The sequence below is a fragment of the Pistacia vera genome, unplaced genomic scaffold (assembly GCF_008641045.1).
Source record: "Pistacia vera cultivar Batoury unplaced genomic scaffold, PisVer_v2 Contig261, whole genome shotgun sequence".
Lineage (NCBI taxonomy): Eukaryota > Viridiplantae > Streptophyta > Magnoliopsida > Sapindales > Anacardiaceae > Pistacia > Pistacia vera.
In genome coordinates this window covers 10,382-32,322 of record NW_022196070.1, presented here as the reverse complement: position 1 = coordinate 32,322, position 21,941 = coordinate 10,382, and the positions used below count along the sequence as shown (strand labels likewise).

At 35.8% G+C, this 21,941-nt stretch overlaps 2 protein-coding genes across 2 annotated transcripts; one reads left to right on the top strand and one right to left on the bottom strand.

Annotated features, from left to right (window-relative positions):
- Positions 1-1,191: 1,191 nt before the first annotated feature.
- On the top strand, positions 1,192-2,715 carry LOC116132883 (chlorophyll a-b binding protein 8, chloroplastic). Its single transcript, XM_031418562.1, has 3 exons — positions 1,192-1,475; positions 1,722-1,783; positions 1,971-2,715. Exons 1-3 carry the CDS (start codon positions 1,326-1,328, stop codon positions 2,584-2,586), a joined length of 828 nt encoding a protein of 275 aa, XP_031274422.1. The 5' UTR covers positions 1,192-1,325; the 3' UTR covers positions 2,587-2,715.
- A 196-nt stretch (positions 2,716-2,911) lies between these two features.
- LOC116132882 (elongation factor Ts, mitochondrial) lies at positions 2,912-9,139 on the bottom strand. The gene is made up of 9 exons (XM_031418561.1): positions 8,984-9,139; positions 7,723-8,068; positions 7,413-7,585; positions 7,170-7,259; positions 6,507-6,681; positions 6,098-6,282; positions 5,013-5,138; positions 4,513-4,601; positions 2,912-3,393 (listed from the first exon to the last, which is right to left on the bottom strand). Exons 2-9 carry the CDS (start codon positions 8,039-8,041, stop codon positions 3,348-3,350), a joined length of 1,203 nt encoding a protein of 400 aa, XP_031274421.1. The 5' UTR covers positions 8,042-8,068; positions 8,984-9,139; the 3' UTR covers positions 2,912-3,347.
- Positions 9,140-21,941: the final 12,802 nt, after the last annotated feature.

The window sequence follows — 21,941 nt, the reverse complement described above, 5'->3', positions numbered from 1 at the left end:
ATTTTCCTAGACATGGATATAACCATATAACTAGCTACTCACTATCCTAAACTTAAGCTAGAATGCTAGCGGAAGCTTGGTCAGAAAAAAAACTAACCGAGTATCTATTTGAATTGCAAGGACAAAAAGAGAGGCTAGATGACCGGAAGCTGATTCAACCTAGATACTCTGATACCATGTCAGAATATGGCAAGAGAGGCAAGAGAAGAGTAAGCAGAGATTGCCTAAGTATGCTAGAGAGAAAGAATGGAGAAGAATAGTTTTCCACTCAATTGTGTGTTTTGTATAAGTATGCATTGTCTTTTTATACTAAAGTGTAAAGGAATAAAAATGAAATATAATATTTTCCATAATGTCATAATCACACAAGAAAAGGTGACGAAATATTGGTATTAAACATAATACCAATCAATCCTTGATTTACTCCAACATATCAATCATTCCTTGATTCACTCATATTAAACATAATATCAATCAATCCTTGATTTACTCCAAAATATCAATCATTCCTTGATTCACTCCAACAAAAACCTACAAAATAAATTGTAAAACCAATAATATATAACTTAAAATTTAAAAGATTTGAGAAAACATTTCTTTTGAAACTTGTAACATCACACCTGAAAACTTTAACATTCATTAAATATCTATACGTAGTGCTTGAAACCCAAATAATATACATGAAACTCATAACGTAGCACATAAACTAAAAAACTTGAAATTTATAACATTGAGTTTGATGCTTACACCAAAACACTTAAAACCTATAAATAGTATCTATAATATTTGAAACTTAAAACAATATATTGAAAACTCAAATATTATACATGAAACTATAAACATTAAAATTGAAATTAATAAGACTTTAATATTAANTACTTAGGGGTCTTACAAGTATTTTTGAAACTTTGGGGAAGTTAGCGATAATAACCTAGATTGCATGTTGTGTAAAATCCAAGATTTTTGAGTTTGATAATACTAGATATTTTGAGGACATGAGAGGCAACCAGAAATGTAAATAATGGCTTTTAGGCTGCCATGTGGCAACGCAGTTCTTAACATCATTTGCATCATAAGAGCAATATCTCTTATCCAAATATTTAGTTCAATAACTCCACGTGGACATTCCTTGTTGGACAACCAGATCCTAACCTAATCTAAAACTTGGGCCATCTCTCATATCTACTAAGATTTCAAGCCCAGAAATTGTGGCAAAGATTGGCACTCATTCTTTGCCTTTTGTCTCTTGTGCAACTCAAACCTACACTTATTCGTCAGACCCTTTACCACAACATACACTTCGTGAAGAAAACAAACACCATAACATGGTAGCACAAGCTCTTCTTTCATCATCTCTTACTTCCTCTGTGGAGACTGCTAGGCAAATTCTAGGAGCAAGATTTCTCCAATCCCCAATTGGGTCCTCAAGAAAAGCATCCTTTGTTGTTAGGGCAGCCTCTACTCCCCCTGTTAAGGTACCTTCTTTTCATTTTTCAAGTATTTTGGTAAACCTTTTGTTGCAATGTGACATTAGAGATATGAATAAAAGAATTGTTGATATTACGTATCAGATAAGTCTAGTAGCATATTTGCTTTCACCGAGCTCTAATCTACGGATTTCTAGGTTGATTAGATCAAAACCTTTGTCTGCTTAAATAAGCCTCTTAATATAAAACCTCTTGAAATTTCTAGTAACTTTAGTTTGGTTGTGTGTTTTTCAGCAAGGAGCTGACAGACCCTTGTGGTTTGCTTCCAAACAGAGCCTTTCATACTTGGATGGAAGGTAAAGAGTTACTCTAAATTCTCAATATAATTACACTTCCAACAACAACTGCCGTATGTAAAACCAATCGATCATAAGATGAGTATATGTTATGCGTCGTGTCGTTGTATAGACAATCTATTAATCATGAGATGGGAATACTGGCGTAACGTCTCATAATTAATGTCTCTAAATTTTGATTGTGCAGCCTCCCAGGAGACTACGGGTTCGACCCACTTGGTCTTTCAGACCCAGAAGGCACAGGAGGGTTCATCGAACCCAAGTGGCTAGCCTATGGAGAAATCATTAACGGGCGGTTCGCCATGTTGGGTGCAGCTGGTGCCATTGCACCAGAAATTCTTGGCAAAGCTGGTCTTATTCCACCAGAAACAGCTCTCCCTTGGTTCAAAACAGGGGTGATTCCCCCAGCTGGAACATACAACTACTGGGCTGACCCATACACACTCTTTGTCCTTGAATTGGCTCTCATGGGCTTCGCCGAGCACAGGAGATTCCAGGACTGGGCCAAACCTGGATCCATGAGCAAGCAATATTTCTTGGGGTTTGAGAAATTTTTGGGTGGTTCCGGAGATCCGGCATACCCAGGAGGCCCATTGTTTAACCCTCTAGGATTTGGGAAAGATGAGAAGTCAATGAAGGATTTGAAGCTCAAGGAAGTGAAGAATGGAAGATTGGCTATGTTGGCAGTTTTGGGATACTTTATTCAAGGGCTTGTTACAGGAGTTGGGCCATACCAAAACCTGTTGGATCATTTGGCTGACCCCGTCAACAACAATGTATTGACTAGCCTTAAATTCCACTAGAGTTCACCCGTTTGTTGCTTGGAATGATCAAACTCTCACCCCATCTTTGTTTTCCTGGCTGCTTTGTCTTGTAAAATCATGTGAAAAGTTATTGTAATTCTTGAATCGACATGTTAGTTGCCAAACAAAGAGCTCTTAGTGTTACTAAACTTTATTTACTAACAATCCAGAAATCCACCATTAATATGAGAAAGCAAACTATTATAAGAAACAGAAAAAGCAGTTAAACAATCGATCTAGAGCTCTCATAATGTCTGTCCTATGAGAGGATCTTAGTTCGTTTGCATAACTCTCTGACTTCAAGAGCAAGAAAATATAAATTCGACATTCTACATTGGGCAATTCAATCACTTATCATGTTTGAATCAAGGATACAAGAAGAAAATTAGTGAGAGGAAGAAGGTCTCAATAGAATTGCAATCTCAACGACTCGGTACAAAAACTACTATGCAGTCTCAAGTGAAACAAACTGTTACAAACAATAATCCTCTTATTATTATCGACTTATTTGATGGGGAGAAAAATTCCTTCAATAAATAAGGAAAAAGAAAAGTATTTCATAACAATAATACACTAGTTCATCCATTAACTTTTACAAAAAGGTCTCATTTGGGCATTTTTTAGGAACTTGTGGAAGTGATGGAAACATACTGAGATCAACCACAGATGCAAGAAGAATAAGAGAACCTCTCCAAAGTGATCTTAAGAGCAACCTCTTATCTTTACGAGTTTCGCATATGAAGGGCCATTATCATCTCAAATTACGCAGCTTGAGCCACATGTTCATCTGAACTGGCTGCTTCTAGCCTACAAAATTACAAGTGATCAATAACATATGATAGCTCCTGTATTTGGAATTTTTTATTTTTTTTTTTTTTTTTTTGGAAGGCTTCAAAATTATGAGCTCAGCTACAGAAGCTCACCTCAGACCCCAACAAGGAATAGTAAGTGAGAAAAGAGAAAAGATCATACCAATCACAGAATCCCCTAGATAAACATATATGCCTCTTAAGTGTTTTTAAAGTCAAATATGAAAGCTAATCTCACTTTTTGACAACAATATAAATGTATCATAGCAACCTCATAGATGCAAGAAAACATAAATCTGCTTCTTCAAATCTACCCGTGACATAATCTGTTGTACCTTAATGACTAATGCTAAAGTTGAATGAATAAAGAGCAAGGAAAGGCCAAGAAAAGGAACAGTGTTTTGAATTTTTTTTTCCTGCTTATTCCTATAATACTAACCAATCAAACTATTATCAGAAAAAATAAAAATAAAAAAAATACTGTCATAGAACTTCCTGATTTTGGGTCTTTGAAACAACTGTGCCAAAAAAATGAGAGAAACAGATGGATAGATGGAGAAAGAATATAAGTTTGTGAACATTATGAAGCAAAAGGTATATTCATCACAAGCAATGAGATGTCAACAGTGTTGATACAAGGTAAATGCCTGAAGACCCCATAAAGTGCCAAAATGTTCAAACTTTGAGAGGAATTCATTGGAAAACTGAAAGATTTGGAGAACAAATGAAAAGGAAAAGTAAAATAAAAAGAATTAAATATTGCTACTGTTTCATAAGAAACAACTTTAGTCACTCATAATATTAAAGCATTACATAAGACAGCAACATTCACTAAAAGTTACATATCGTCTCTATAAAATATGCATGTACATTATATCATGGCATAATCAAATTTACAGAATAAGAAGAATTTTTGTTAGCTCGCTGAAAAACTCTATAGGGATCGTGGAAAGGTCCAGAAAATGATGGCCAACCTGACCAAGATTTTCAGAGTAGGTGGGTATGGAAAGGAGCAGCTTATGATGAAGCCTTGCCTTTAGAAAATTAGATACCAGAAAAAAAAATTTGTCCAACAAAAGAAGAAAAAACAGCAAAGTGAAGAACCAGTTGACTCTACCTCTGAATTCCTTCTCCTACTTCCATTCTGAAAAAATTCCCAATCTTCACAGGTGAGCCCACTTCCTTGAATAGATTATCCAAAAGCGTCTGCAAGGCATAGTGTAGCATATTTAATCAACAACCACATTTCATATATCAGACATAAAAAGAAGATAAAAAAATAAAAAATAAAAGTGTGGAACCAACCACCAACTGTGTGCACATTCATGGGCAAACATATCAACCCACATGTCGCCTGCATAATTGCAAGCACATTGGCACCATTTATGCGGGTACAAACTACAGTACAAGATTCCATATCTCAGGAATTAAATGGAACTCGAAGACCACCACACAGAAAAGAAAGTAGATCCAACCATAGGGTTGTGCAAAGGTCATGCTAATCAAAAGATTCAAGCATCTAATATTTATTACTTGAACTTTAAAATCCAAAAACACAAAGACAACTAAAGTTGGGCATTGACATTGAAGTCTATAATACAAGGTAAGATTGCCTACCTTTATATGTAAAGTATCATTCACGATAAATTTTTGCTCCATAAGTACAACTTCTTCATAGTATTTACGCAAACGACCTTCCACCATTTTTTCTACAGCCATCTGAGACTTTCCTGTACTTTCTGCCTGACAAACAACACCAAGATAATGATTTAAAATTTTGCAACACACAAAATGAAATTGCTTAACAAGTAGTTAGATTGTACACGAAGGCAGATAAATACACATTCCTTGCAAGAAGATTCTGGCTGCACTACACTACAAACTGAAATAAGAATATAACCACTTTTCAGGACAATAACATCTGTTGAATGAATACATTTACCATTATACCAATCCATATTCATTTTGGAAATTGGATTGGGATCTTTGATCTTTGCTGAATAAGACAACGCCATAAATCAATCCCCTTGGTAACTCTTTTTCTTTGGGCGCTAAAAGAGAGTTCATATCAGTCATCTTGCCGTCACTCATATCGGATAGTCTAAGTCGACTACTTACTCAACCAATATCCAATTTCGAAAATAACGTAATTGAGCGCTGCCTATCCACTCGCTCGAACGAACCATCGCACTCTAGCGATTGTGAATCCCGTTTCCGGTTCGAAAAGATAGTTCACTCCACTTTCGAGAACATGAAAAATGAGATTCGTTAGTTCAGCGCAGGAGTCAGTCAGGTAACCTCTTCACAAGTCCTGAGATTCTTAGAGATGGGATAATCGTAGGGGCCTTGAGACAGTTCGAAACTCTACTGAGGGTGGGCAAGATAGCATATCTAACCAGATGGCACTTTTAGATAAAAAAACAGAGGATAGCACTATGCCTTACATAGTAGGAATTCACTTGCGGCATTACATGTTCACCGAGCCAAAGTGAGACCATCCCTATAACTAGGCTCATTTAATGTATCCATTTTCTTCTACGTTAAAAGAAAAGGGAAGGAGGGGAAAAAAATAGAACAACTAGTCTATGTCAGATTATCACTCATCCATAAATACCTCAATAAAATGAATTGAGGTTATGATGCCTGAAAAGTCTTACGTAACTGAAAGGAATAGAGATCTATCAAACAATGGAATTGACTACCTGAGATTTAAGAACCTCTCGTTCATTCTCTAATGCATCAGAAGAAACTAGTTCCTTTGTCAAGAATAATGGCTTTGCAGCAACGACATGCATTGCTAATTCTGATCCAACACGCTGTAAAAGATCCAGCTGACACTTTTCATCCTCTACTTCAAGAGATAGAAGTCCAGCAATACGACCCAATCCTACATCCAGATCAAACAGTTAGCAGTTAAGGCCAAAGCAAATGCTTCGTTTGCTCAAATTCAGTCGTGTTGCAAAATCTTGGCAAATTGTGATAAAGATAGAATCTTGAAACAAGGGAAATTTACATTTTAGGCCTAAGTCTGTGTCAATACATGCAAGTAAATTACCGATCAAGAAAGGAGATGAAAGCAATTTTTTTTTTCTTTTTATTTTTTAAATGCACCTGGTTGAGGGCTTGTGTGGAGGTAAGTTGAAACAACCCCAGGTACAGATGCAGACATCACAAAACCCCTTCTCAGTTTCACATTCTCCCCCATAATTGCAGCTACTTCAGTAATTGCATTCTGAACAGTTGTTTCTCCACTAATTTTTGGATGATCAAGATTCAACTGTAAACCCTGGTAGTAAAATATGAAAAATTCACTTACAGTAGGTTCCAAGAATTGTACTTAAAAAAAAAAAAAAAGGGTAGTTTTGTTCAGACCAGTCATCATTTGCAAATGAACAAATGAATCTAAATCAAGGAATATGATTGAAGATAGAAAACGTTAAAATGAATATGAAAGTAACCAAGCCACGAGCTCATGAATATTGAGGCAACTTCAACAAGGCTGGAGCATTTAGCCAGTTTTCTAAATTCCAACAGAATCATAACTATTGTACATGCAGCCTATTCTCCTAAATTTAATGCAGGGATCAATCCATCAAAGGCAAGAAATATGCTGATCAGCTAAGGTCCTCAAACCACAAGTGTTATTGCTATTGAGATTTGAGCATGAAGTACAGCTCTAGATGACGTCCTTGAAACGTGTTTTATCATGTTAAAGAGGAGTTGCTGTATACTATAACAGATTAAATAATCAGATTCAGTATTCAAACTTATTACCTCCAAGTACTCAGGCCCAACAGGATAGACTCCAGAAGCCTGCTGTGAAACATTTTCAGCCAGTAAAGCTTGCTTTGCCAAAGATAAGGCCTAGAAGAAAAGTAACATGGGAGACATGAGTATAAAATTTTAAGAAATGAAACTCAAGGTAAAAGTTAAAAACTGTTTTGAGTCCATCAGTCCAAGCAAGTCAGTTCAAATGATAATTGGCAAATGACAAGAAAATGGTAAACACACACTAACCAAATATTGAAATATCTCATTCCTGGCAACAAAATCTGTCTCACAGTTAAGTTCAATAACAGCAGCTTTGCCCTCATTCTGTGCTAAAGCAAGTAAACCCTCAGTAGCAGTCTGGGATGACCTTTTTGATGCTAGAACCTTCCCTCTTTTCCTTAACTCTTTCTGTGCTTCCTCTAACAAAATCATTTGATCACCGATATTAGAACTTCAAACAAAACAACCCACAAAAACTCAAAACCAAACATATAAAGAGGGATAGAACTGGTTTGTGTCTCTAAAAAGTTAGAGTTACTGATGTAGGACTTAATACCAATGTTCCAATTGCAATCAACGAGAGCTAACTTGACATCCTTTATGGGAGCACTGGTTCGTTCTCTTAATTGCTTAATGAGATTCATTTGCTCTGATGCTGCCTGAGCTTGATCACTGAACTCTCTTGAAGTTGATGAAAAATCAAATTTTGGGCTGGCATATCTGATTGAAAATAAGTCCTTGATTTGTGTGGACATTGAAATGGGAGTCCCATGGTTTGCCCAAGTAGTGTTTCCATGTGTATGGTAACTAGCAGTGCTAAGTTTGTTGTAAAGAAAGATCTTAAGTGGTCGTTTTGCATTTTTAAAAAGAGCCATCTTCTTACTTTACAGGCTGTTGATAACCTATATTTGAGAAAATAAAGTGAATCAAAAAATTAACATATAAAAAGAAAATTCGAGGATTTAAAAGTTTTAGAAACTTGGAGAGAGAAAATAATGAGGTAGTCAATAAATCATTTTCCTGTTCTGTATACAGAAAGAATAAAAAGTAAAAAAAAAACAACCAACAGCAATATCAAGGGTAAGCAGAAGCAGAGAAGGAATTTTCTTCATAGGACATAAGCTATTCTTTAAAGCAAATACTTTTCAATCTAATCTTGAGGATGCAAGAAAATGTTTTTAATAAAAACTTATATCTATCAAGAATGGCTGAACAAACTTTTCATCTCAAAAGAAATATAGCAGCAGCAGCAACAACAACAACAACAAAAGCGTAAGAAACAAGCATGAAATACAAATGCAATAAATATGATCTCGTATACAATCGTTTGAAAATTAATGCGATACAAATTCAGAAGCTATATAAACACCCTCAAAGAAAACACTAAATAACCCAGCAAAATTAATAGCACAAAAGTAAATAAATAAATAAAAACAACGCACTCCACCAGCAAATAAATAAATAAACTAACAAATACTCCATTTTTATCAATACACCGATTATGCTTCCAAACAAAAAAGAGCAAAACTCTTCATCAAGGACATTGCATTTGCATATCAAATTACCTAAAACTCTTCTCACAAATCGAAAATAACCCAAAAATTATAACATTCTTAAATCTAACATCCATTTTGAGGCAAATACTGCATCCAACACACCAATAGTAAAAATATCAATAAGAACCAAGACAAGCCGAAACTCGCAGCTGAAACCTATACGAATCGCCGCCGCTGATCACGATCACGCAAAGAACGAAAAAAAAAAAAAAAAAGCAAATAAATTTATGCTGTTTGACTGAAAATAACTAAATTACCTACCTGCAGAGAGAACGTAAAGTCCTTAAAACTGAAAATAGTTGATTGACAAATGAGAATTTTTAGACAAGTGAAGATTTTGAAAATTATTAAAGAATTAGGGTTTAAGGGTTTTGTATGAACTTGCATTAGTAGGCTACAAAGACGAGAGGAGAGAATTTGATCCCTAAAGTTAGGCTTTTGTAAAAGCCCAAAAATAGCTAGTCGGCCCATCTCATCACTTAACGATTATATATTTAATAAAATTAAATTAAAATATCAAGGAAACAATAAAAAAGAGCGGAAAAGAACTAAACATAAAGTACCCAAGTTTAATTTTATAATTATCTTAATTTTCGATTTTATTGAATAAGAAAAAAAATTAAGATATTTTTTAATTTTAAAGTTTTTCAACGGCCAAACAAAATTTTGTCAAATTTTATTAACCGAAATGACCCAATTATTACTTCACCAACATCTATAATCCAACTAGGTGTAAAGCCCATGCGTCGCGGGTATGTTTCTTGCTTGTATTTGAAACACTTTGCAAAAAAAATTATATTAACAACGAAACCAACTATATTAAGCCACATGTAATGAAATGCAATACTATATTTATTAAATAGTTAATAATACAGCAATTCAAGAACATAAAAAAATTCTTCGAACAACGTGAAAATAAACGGTAATAGATCAATGGATTTCTTAAAGATAATAACAATATCTAATGTCATTTTGATGCAATTTTATATTACCTAAATACTTGATGTATTTGATCAGTAAAAACCATTTTTAATTTTCATTTAAGATATAGTTCGACAACTTGTTTGCTACAATTAACAATTGTTCAGCATATTTTTTGAATAGGTAATATTAACGGTAATTACTGGATTTGTTAAAGATAAAAACAATATGAGATGTCATTATTAAATAGTAAGAATTATTTTACTTTTCATTTTGAATTATGGTTCCGCAACTGCCTTATTACAATTAAAAATTGTTTAACATATTTTTTTAATTGGTAATAGTAAAGATGTTTGATAGATTTCTTAATGATAAAAAACAATTGTGGTTGGACAGTGAGATTGTGAACTGAATGAGATCTTGATCTATTACAATTATGGATTCAATCATGGTTCGACGCCTGGCTTATTACCATATTATAGTCAAATTAAAGGTTCATTAGTGAGAAATAGAACTGACGCAGACCTTGATCTATTACAATTATGGATAACTTATGGTTCGACAACTGGGTGCTCACAATTTCACAGTCAAATTTTTGGTTCAGCATCTGGTTTATTACAATTCATTAGTGTAAAACATTATGATTCGGTATTGAGGTTTTGAATTCAAGGAGACTTTGTGCTATTATAATTTTGGATACATTATGGTTCAGCAACTTGGTTATTACACTTTTGTAGCACAAGTATAGTCAAATTAATGGTTCGACAGTGAGATCTTGAACTCAAGGATACCTTGATCTATCAGAATTCTATAGTAAAATCATGATTGAACATGACAATCTCAATTGTTGCTATATTGGTCATTCCCAAATTCATTTCTATAGTCAAATTAAGTGTTCGGCAGTGAGATTTTGAACTCAAGGAATCCTTCTATTACAATTATGGATATAATATGGTTTGGCATCTGACTTATTACAATTCTATAGGCAAATTGATGGTTTGGCAGTGAGATTTTGGACTGAAGCAGACCTTGACCAATTATAATTATGGATGGTGGTTCGGCAACTGGCTTCATACAATTCCACAGATAAATTTATTGTTCAGCATCTGGGTCATTACAATTCAATAGTAGGCAATTTCATTTTTTTCCTATATTATGTTTTGGTATATTGAATTCAAAAGATGGTCTTTTATTTATTTTAATTTATGGTTTGACACCTGCGTCATTTAAATTTAATATAATATAAATTTAATTTATAATTGAAATTACCTACAAAAATTAATAATATTATTTACACTTGGTTTACATAAACTCTATTCCATTTGTTTTTTAACAAATGATCTTTACAGTGAAGTTGGTTTATCCCTAAACAAAGAGAAAGAATTCAATTTGGCTTCAAAGTATGAAAGTGATTAAATAGAGGTATAATAGAAACAAATATAAGGTTTAGTACATGAATATCAATCTTAGAAATTATTTTATTCACTTCCTATATTTTAAAAAAAAAAAAAACTGAATGGATAGTATATAACGCCCACATCGAGGTACGTAGCTGTACTTATGCCCTAATACCCTTAGTTGAATTGTGTTAAAGTTATCTTGAACAAGGGCGAAGAAAATGCCTTAAAATTTCATTAGGGGTAAAATGGTCTTTTCACTCATAATTAGTTGAAAAAGTGGGGAGTGAAAAGAAGTAGAATAACATGGAGAAGTTAATAAAAATAAGGGCATTTTGGTAATTGACTAAGGGACATAGATGGAATTTCATAGAAAGTGTAAGGGTAAAATGGGAAACTATAGATAATATTTTGTTATATCAAGAGTTGAAGAATGAAACCCTAGCCATTTCTTCTCCTCCATTCACGCCACCTTCCACCCAATCTCTCTCAAATTTCTTCAATCCTTTTTCAAGGAAATTCATAGCTCTTGATTATTTTTAGTAGAATTTCAATCTCAAGTATCCTTAGGTAAGATCCTTGCACTAAGATATAAGATTTAATTTTTAAAGTGTTGAATTCTTATGATTTGTGTTCATAGGATTTAAGAGAAAAAGAGTTGGATCAAGGAAGACTACTAAAGTGTTGGATTGCTCACATCTAAGGTAAGTAAATCCAACCCTAGTTATGATTGGAGTAATATTGTGTAGAGAATTTCTTTTATGCATGTATGTGCTTATATATGAAGAATTGTTGATGGAATGATGGTTAGAATTTATCCACGGGAAGTAGTGTTTGTGTACTTGATGTTTGATAAGAGTTTGGATGAATTATGGAAGATTTGGAGTAGAATTTATGGAGTGTGAATCCTAGACAGGTTTGACGTTAATCTTGGTGTGTTTTATTCCAAATTTTGGTGGCTTAGAAGAGAGGTAGAAGTGTAACCAAATTAGAGTTGATGTATGCATATAAATTGTTTGATGAAATGTCAAAGAGAAGTACATGTATGAGTATGATTATTTGTTATCTTGAGATGAGTTTGTAGATGGTCGAGAATGACATGTTCACATTCCAATTGCATTATTGCATCCAAACATGTGAATTTAGAAAGAACAATAAGCATGAGCCCATCTACATGCATACATACTCATAAGAGCATTAAAGAGTATCAAAGAACAAATAGAAAGAAATAAGAAATATTAAAAAATAATTCAAAACTGAAATTTTATATAAAGAAGTGTAAAAAGATGAGAGAAGAGAAAGTTGTTGCGATGGGGAACCCATGAGTGACCTAGCCCCGCATGCATGTCGCCTTTAGTGAGCGGCCTCAGAATCAGAAAGAAGAATTGTACAATCCGTTAGAAGTGCATGTGGATGAAGACTGTACCCAGAATTAGAGAATACACTCACACTGCCAAGATTCCAAATCCATGCCTCAACCGAGTCCGATCGGCAAGAAAGAAAGAAAGAATAGAAAAGAAAAGAAAGAATAGAAAGAAACAAAGAATAGAAAATAAAAGAAAGAATAGAAAAGAAAGAAAGACTAGAACAGAAAGAAAGAAAGAAAGAAAGGGATACAGAGAAAAGAAACAAAAAACAGAATAAAAAAATAGAAAAACAGAAAAGAAAATGCACATCCTATCCATTTGTGCATTTGCATCATACCTATGCATGATACCATGCCTACTAGCATGAGTAGTGAGAAATCGAGAAATTGAGAAAGAACAGAGAAAGAATAGAGAAAGAACAAAGAAGAATAGAGAAGTGTGATGTAAGGAAAGAAATTCAGAATTTAAGCAACGGAGAGAGAAGGGTAACATAGCGGGTTTACTTACTGAGCAATTAGTGCTCACCCCGTTGTTTTCAATGTTTTTGCAAGTAGTAAGTGAGATGCAATCGCTTGGAACGTCAAGAAGCGGAAGGGTTTGGCAACACTGTCAAGTTGATGTTTTGTGACTTTATTACATTATGTAAAGCTTTGTATATAAAGAAAAATTAGATGTGGGCCCATTATTTTATACTCATCTACATGTGTATTTTCTTATATATATTTAGTGAGTTTTACTATTATTTTACTAGTATACTAGCTAGAGAGAGAAAGTATTACATTTTTAGGATCAAAGCAAAGGTTTTGGGATTTGACAGTATGCCTCTCCCGCCGCATTGACGTTCCGTAGCCGACCAATATAAGTTATTTCTTTCCTTACTTGTAGTAGATGAGTTAATTGAGTTGACTAAAAGTGTTGGTGTTATGTAGATGAGTCGTAGAACTCGAGCAGGCAGTAAGAAGGCAATGAGTACGGGTGAACCTTCCAACCCTTCAGAATCTACTCCCCTATGTCCTCGATGAAGCGAGGATCTATAATATTATAAAGCAACTCTTTGGAGAGAATCAGGGGAGATCGATACCGGAGAGAGTTAAGACCCCAGTTATGGTACCGACCCCTACAAAAGAGAGAGAGAGAGGTCGGTATCCCCGATAGTGTAGAAACTTATTGAGCCGATATATGGGTTGCCTAGTCAACATCAGCTGTCAGAATTCAAGGGTACGACAGACCCAATAGTGGCAGAAGAGTGGTTTAGATCCGTGGAGCGTACGGCGACACTTTTCCCTATGACAGACCGGGAGAAGATTCAGTATGCAAGCTTTCTGTTTAGGGGTGATGCCTGTATATGGTGGGAATTGATGGAGGATACCCACGATATAGCCTCGATGACTTGGGGAGATTTCAGAAGATTGTTTGAGGCAGAATATAGAACAGTTGATCGAGTTCATGAAAAGATTCAGGAGTTTATCAGTTTGCAACAGGGGACTAGTTCAGTGAAAGAATATTCGATGAAATTTAATTCCCTGGCAAGGTTTGCTCCAGGTGTTGTGAGTACACCAAAATTGAGGACGGATAAGTCCGTGCATGGGCTGAAACAAAAAATAGCCCGAGATGTGATGGCCGGTGCTCAGCCCCCTCAGACATACAGTGAAGCTTTGGAATGAGCCTTATGGGCAGAAATATTTGTGAATAAGCTAACCCCGACAATTCCATCAGCAGTAGCCCCTAGTGTTCCACCTCCTACTCCACAGAGAGATAGAGCTGATGCCCCCACTAATAGAGAGGTGGGAAATAAGAAAAGATTTCAACCCAAGAAGAACAAGAGGGATTGGTAGAATAAAAGGCCGAGAACTATTGAAGTTCCCTAGTGCCAAAAGTGTGGAAGAAATCATTCTGGGGAGTGTCTTAAAGATTTGGGCTGAAATGTATGCTATAGATGCCAGCAGCCAGGGCATATGATGAGAGATTGCAAAGCCCCTCCTGCAACCGTAGCGTAGACACCTAGAGGTACTAATGCTCGAGTGTTTACAGTAGCTCAGAGTGAAGCTAAAGCTAGCCCATCCGCAGTTATCAGTTAGTTATTATTTCACTCAGTTCCTCTTTATGCATTAATTGATTCTAGAGCCACACATTCATTTATTATGTTAGGAAACGATCAAACATGGCAGCGGAAAAACAAAAACATTTACAACATGGATCGTTCCTTAGAACCAAGATCAGGGTACAAATTTACAGTTTATATATTAAATAAGAATCTGCAGATTTTAGTTTAGAGTTTAAGAAATCATACGCTTGTTTGGAGGCTCCTCCAACTTGTCTCTGAACGTATTTCTCTACTGACCCAAGTGTAGGATCGAATCGATGTAGTCCACACGAAGATAACCTCAAGGAACTAGAGAGGGATTTGCTGGATCCTCTTTAGCCTTTAAGAACCAGGAAAAAATCAAAGTGTATTTGATTTTTAGCAAAAAGCAAAACTGGTGTGAGAGAATGTTAAAGGGGCTGGAACTTTAGTCACTTATATAGTGCATACTTTAACCTATTCCATCATGGAATGGGCTTGGGGTCCAACCCAAACACCCCTTGTATCCAAACATCCCTTTTAAGATATTTTAATTTTAATTTATCATTATCTCAATTAAATTCAATTAATATATATATATATTAACATTTAACAATAATGATAATATTTTTAAATATATGCGAACACATATTTAAGCATAATCTCACTTATTTAATTTTAACATCAAATCAAATAAAGGCTACGACCTCAACAAATTTAATTGCACTGTGAAATTACCAAAATACCCTTTCACATAAAAAGACGAAAACACCCTTCTTCTAAACTGGCTCTTAAATTATCTTCTATGTGTGTGACCCATAGGCTCGTCATCATACCGGTAGTGTGTAGTATCGTGATTAACACCAATTAATCGTCTCACTACACACAAACCAAGATTGGCCCCTAGCAAGGCATCATGGCCACCCGATATATTCGGATTCAACAAAGCAACTACCTGTCAACGATATGGTTACCGTACAATTCAATCCTTTCATCATTCGTTATCTCAACGAGACCGAGGCATAGAAATAGTGTCAACCTCAGTTATTCTCAATATGTATGTATTCAGTTACTGGACCAATGACTTGAATAATAATCTAGATAAAGCAACAACTCAATCCCACTGTGGCCACAGTTTTAGTGTCATTGCCATTTACTGAATTGCACCATGAGATAACTTCCCCCCGTACCTGGGAGTGATGAATCCTTTGTAAATCCACCATAGTCTTGATACACTTCTTGATGTAGCTGATCACTACCGTATTGATAGCTCTGAATAGAACTGTGTTAGGCTAGTGTCAAACTACACCAATCGGTGCACAAGGCGCTCCGGTGATCTCAAGTCTAAGAATCACATGCACCACGATTTGTTAGAGGATTTGTTCCATAGAAACTGGGGTTACCATCCATATGGAATCCTCTGATGGGTCAGTCCAGTGAACTTGCCTATAGCAAGCACCCATGTGTTGCACCAGGTTGTCACCGAATAACCTTGACAAGTGAGATCAGTAACTGCCTTTCAACAAGGTCGTTCAACACTATGATAGCCTTACTGTATTATTTGTGTGCCCTTACTTCAGAGTAATATTGGGGCTACGGACGTTTCTAGAATGGCCACCATATGTGCTTATAGGGTTCTCACTATCAAGATTTGAAACACTTGATACCCTCGTCATGGTTCTACCATTCTAAGGACATATCAATACATACAATGATGATTTACGTGATATAGATTAAAATGCCTTTTATTGATCAATGAACTTTATTACAAAGAGTCAATTCTACAATAATTGATTGGCTCTAGGGCACCTATTCTAACAATCTCCCACTTGCACTATAGCCAATCATTCATCTACTCAACATTGAATGACCTAAGTGCCTATCATGCTTCTGCTACAACAGAAAATTCTATAGTGGGTTAGCAGGTATTCTACAAATCTGTACATTCCCTTTCTGATCAATCTCTTAGATTAGATTGAATCAACTAAGTATGTGTTTGGATTACTGGTGAGATTGTGATTCCTTAGCCACAATAATGGCTCCATTGTTGTCGCAGTAGAACTATACTTGATCCGCAATGCTTGGAACCACATCAAGTTCAGTAATGAACTTCTTGGTCCAAACCGCCTACACGGATGCATTAAATAATGCGATATACCTAGCATCAATTGTAGAATTCGCTGCAATACACCGATTTGAGCTCTTACAGCTCACTATAGCTATATTGAGATAAAATATTCAATCCCTGATTGTGATCGATAATCATCTTTGTCTGTTTCGAAACTAGCATCACTGTATCCTCTTACAGTAAGCTCATCTTCCCCTCCATAAACCAAGAACATATCCTTAGTCCTCTTCAGGTATTTAAGAATATTCTTGACAGCCATCCAGTGACGCTCACCTGGATCTGATTGATATCTACTACAAGTGCTCAAAGCACATGAGACATCAATTCAAGTACATAGCATGGCATACATGATGGATCCAATTGCTGATGCATATGGGATCCTCTTCATCCTATCTCTCTCATCTTGTGTTCTAGGACACATTTCCTTAGAGAGATAAACACCATGTGACATCGGAAATCCCTTCTTGGATTCTTCCATATTGAATCTTTTTAGTACTTTGTCAATATATGCGCTCTGACTTAGGCCAAACAACCTATGCGATCTATCACGATAGATCTTTATTCCAAGGATGTAGGCTGCTTCCCTTAAGTCCTTCATGGAGAAGCACTTGGATAACCAAGTCTTTACTGACTGCAAGTTCGGTATATCATTCTTGATCAGAAGTATGTCATCGACATACAACACTAGGAATGCTACTGCGCTCCCACTCATTTTCTTGTAAACACAGGGCTCATCTTCGTTCTTGATAAAACTGAATTCTTTTACGGCCTTATCAAAACGAATGTTCTAGCTCCTAGAAGCTTGCTTGAGTCCATATATGGATCTCTACAACTTGCATACCCTATCAGCTTGCCCATCAAGAATGAAACCATCGGGTTGTGTCATATACACATCCTCTTTAAGGTTTCCATTCAGAAAAGTTGTTTTGACATCCATTTGCCAAATCTCATAGTCATGATATGTAACAATCGCAAGCATAATCCGGATGGATTTAATTATGGCAACCGACGAAAAGGTTTCTTCATAGTCAATACCATGAATTTGTTTGAAACCTTTAGCAACTAGTCGTGCCTTATAAGTATGCACCTTGCCATCCATGTCAATCTTCTTCTTGAAGACCCATTTACACCCTATGGGTTTGACCTCTTCAGGTGGTTCCACTAAAGACCATACTTGGTTCTGGTACATGGAGTCCATCTCAGATTTCATGGCTTCAAGCCATTTAATGAAATCTGGATCCGATATAGCGTCTTCGTAGGTTCTGGGTTCATCGTCTTGGTAGACTAGTACGTCACCATGTTGAGTCACGAGATAACCGTATCTCTCGGGCTCATAGCGTACTCTCCCAGATCTATGTTGCTTTTGTGCTACTTGAGGTGGTTCACTCTGATCCACAAGTTGTGGAGTAACCTCCTTTTGATGTTCAACCACTTCCTGTGGCACATCATCCTGTCCTTCGTCTAGTATTATTTGTGGTTTTAGAACTTCATCGAGTTCTACTTTTCTCCCATTAGTACTTCTTAGAAAAAATTCCTTTTCTAGGAAGACACTAGAACGAGCAACAATGGTTTTTGTGCTCTTCTGGGTGGTTGAAATAGTATACTTTGGTCTCCTTGGATACCCCACGAATATACAGGATTTCGGGACCAGCTTGTTCGAAGTCAATTTCTTGACATAAGTTTTGTAAACCCAAATCTTTAGATAAGACAAGTTAGGCTTTCGCCCACTCCATTGATCATATGGAGTCTTATCTATAGACCTTGACGGCACACAGTTTGGTACGCGAGTCGCAGTCTCTAGGGCACAACCCTAGAATTATGTAGGAAAATCATAGAAACTCATCAAAGATCTAACCATATCAAGTTAGGTCCTAATCTCCTTTTTTAGATACACCATTATTTTGGGGTGTACATGGAGATGCGGTTTTAATACTATCCCACATCCTTCAGGTTCAGCTCAACTTACCACAGTTGGCATAGTTGTTATTTTTGAGATTATCCTTATTGTCTATCTTAAGAACATATTATTATGAAATAGTTCCATAAAGAATATTATTTACGCTCAAGGACAATAATCCATTAGTAAAGTAATACTCTTATTTGTCCTAAATGGACACAAAAATATAATTTCTAGAAACTGAAGAAAAATCATAATAATCCACGAGTTCTAAGAAAGAAGCCTATCGGCAAAATCAGATGATAAGATCCTACAACAAATGCAGCATGACTTGCTTCATTTTCAACTGGTAGGTCCACCTCTCCCTCGGCTAGCAATCTACTCTGCCGTAGTCCGTACACATCAATCAAATGTGAGAACCACATCTTGTGTTAATAACCCAAGATGTTAACGGGATAAGTTGATCTCAAAAATATACCTGACAAAGAAGTAACATTCTTCTTCCCTCTTACTAGGAAGGCCTTGCAATGTTTCCTCCAGTGGTTGGGATTCCCACAGTGAGGACAAACGCCTTTCCTTTCTACAATAGTTCTTTCCAATGACTTCTGAGCCTTTGCCTTCTCACTTGAGCTGGCTTCAACCAACGTCAATGTTTCTGAAATTTACATGCCTAACTCAGTAGCCTTCAGCATATCCAGAAGCTCAGAAAGGGTGTTCTTCTTATCATCCTCAATGAAGTCATAGACAAATTGAGAATAAAAACCTGGCAAAGACTGTAATATGAGGTCTATCGCTAAACCCTTATTAAGTCCACATCCCAAAATCTCAAGCTTGTTCATATACTCGTCAATTTGAGTATATGATTGACAATTTTGGTACCCTCTTCCATCTTGCATCTGAATAAAGATCGAGAAACCATATGCTTCCCATTCCTTTGAAGAAAATGAAGAATAGAAGCTAAGTCCATTTTCTGGCACTGTGGTAGCGTGCCAAATGCTCCAAATAAATAACCTTACTAACCTAACTACTAAATTGCATATAGGGTAAGCAAGGGTCGATCCCACAGGGAATGATTCGATTAAATCCTATATTCTAACCAATAACCACAATGAAAACAACAGAAAAATAAAATAAAATAAAATCCTATACAGTAAACATGACAACAGAATAATGAAAGTGGTTGTAGTCAATGCAATCTAAAGTGAAACAAATAAATCTCCAATGGTAGAAAATATCAGATTAAAAACAATCAGTTCTCAGTTCAAGATCCACCTAAACATCCATTGGACATGAACTAACCATAACATTATTCTATCTCGTTATTATGGAATTATTTACCCTAGGAAACAACAAGCTTTGTTACCCAAATTTTCCCTTAATAGTCACTACTGAAATAAGCTCTTCAATTAGATCATAACCCTTGAACAACCTAGAATAAGCTCTCTAAGTTTAATGCAATGGCAGCCTTAAGCATTAGGAAAATAGATCAATCCAAGCAACTGTCACGCAAGGTCGGATTATTAAACTTAGGTTATGTTATTCAAGGTGACAGATTGAGAACTTGTCCGTAATCATCTATCATCATGTGTTACTCATTGAAATAGAAAGACGGACAATTAGTATCCACAATTCACTAATTCTAACAGATAAAATTCCGATTAAACAATTTAGCAGGCATTACTAAAATCCCCAAACAAAAATCATAAACAATTAAAATAGAAATAACATAAAACATTCCAATAAGAACGAGATTAAGAAACATGTTACTGAAGTTAAGTTACACAATGACATGAATTTAGGCTTCAAAATCCCCTTGAACTGGAAGAAGAAAGATCAGCCACCCATATTATGGTAGAAAGTAAAAAAACAAAAACATCCACTGCTGTTCCCTCCTCCGTTTAACCTAACAATTCATAAATAAATAACGTGTTTTTCCTCAATTCTGCCCCAGGAAAAATGGAAATTATTTTCCTAGACCTTTCCTAAACCGTTAGACTTCCAAAACTGTCGATTCCTTATCAGATATGGAAAACAGAATTCGATCCAGCTTGCACTAGGATTCTCACAATGTAAAAGAACTTTCTTGGCTTGGTCACTTCACAAAATTGTAGTCCTGGATGTGTAGATGAATTTGGGCTTTTGAATCACTGCTTTCGATATCTAAAGCTCCAGTTAGGCCCATTCGAAGACTCAATACTCAGCCAGGAAATCCTTTCGCGAATAGGATTCCAGGTCCGATTTTGCTACAACTAATAAGGGCCCAAACGAACTCGGATTCTCGGCCATAATACCTTCCTGGAAGGCTTGATTGTCTACTTTACTTTTTCTGAAGAAGACTTTTGCACGAGAAATCTGACCCATGAAAAACCTAAAAAACACAACACTGGTTAGATAACAAAAAAATCTGAATTTCCTAATCTTTTCTCAATTATTTCATAAAGTCTATCCAAATATGCTAGACTTACAAATAACTCTAATCAACTCAAATAGGCATAAAAATAATATGGACGGAATAAAAAACTATATAAATTACACTCTGTCACACTGCTATCGTAGTAATGGTGTCATTGATGCAAGCACAATGTATCTTGTCATTTCTGCTTTTGCATCATGTGTAGCTTCACATAACATACCCAGTCTCATGGATAGAACTATCAGTAGACTTTGGTGACAAAGCCTGCTCATGGTGTATAATCTAACGCTTGACTGAAGTATCTCGTTATACTTCTATACTAGTCAACGAAGTTTCCACCATTCCATTTCTCTCCGAGTTCAAATTTGTCGTAGTGATGTTGGGATCATTTTGCCCAATTTTAAGTGAATACAAGTGCAAAATAAATAACCTTATTACAATGTTTATTATTATTTGTTTAATAAGGCCTTTTATTAAACAATCACTCCACTATTTTCCTCAAGTCAATAGCCCTCCCTATTAACTCAAGAAAGCCCATTGGCTTTCCTAGTGGACTGAGATCCCTTCGGCCCATTTCAAACCTTCACTTTGGCGAACAAGCCAAAATGGGTTGATTAGGTAGGCCAACAAACTTAATCCACCCAGTTGATAGCTCCTACTAACAACCTCAAATGTGACGAAGCCAACAAGCCAGTACACAATCTAATAACCCCAACGACCGTCCTCAAGTGTGATTCTCAGTATCAGTAGAGTGGACACTACATGTCACCACGTACACACAACATGTGTACTTCTCTACTATGCCTATGATGCGTTTATCAACCTTCGCTTTGGCAAACAAGACAAACCGTCATTTTAAGTCGACCCATCACCATTAAGGAAAACTCCAATGAATTTTAACCTCCCACTGGTAGAAGTGTACCCTTCGCTTTGGCGCAACAGGTTTCGACGAATAGTTGTTTGATTAAAACCATGGTGATGGAAGGCATATGTGACTTAATATACTTTAAATGAGGGTTATTATTTAATGTCTC

Coding starts and splice junctions, on each gene's coding strand:
- LOC116132883 (XM_031418562.1), top strand. CDS start 1,326: ATGGTAGCACAAGCTCTTCTTTCATCATCTCTTACTTCCTCTGTGGAG. Junction 1,476..1,721: donor CCTCTACTCCCCCTGTTAAG/GTACCTTCTTTT, acceptor TGTGTTTTTCAG/CAAGGAGCTGACAGACCCTT. Junction 1,784..1,970: donor CTTTCATACTTGGATGGAAG/GTAAAGAGTTAC, acceptor TTGATTGTGCAG/CCTCCCAGGAGACTACGGGT.
- LOC116132882 (XM_031418561.1), bottom strand. CDS start 8,041: ATGGCTCTTTTTAAAAATGCAAAACGACCACTTAAGATCTTTCTTTAC. Junction 7,586..7,722: donor TGATTGCAATTGGAACATTG/GTATTAAGTCCT, acceptor TGATTTTGTTAG/AGGAAGCACAGAAAGAGTTA. Junction 7,260..7,412: donor ATGAGATATTTCAATATTTG/GTTAGTGTGTGT, acceptor CTTTTCTTCTAG/GCCTTATCTTTGGCAAAGCA.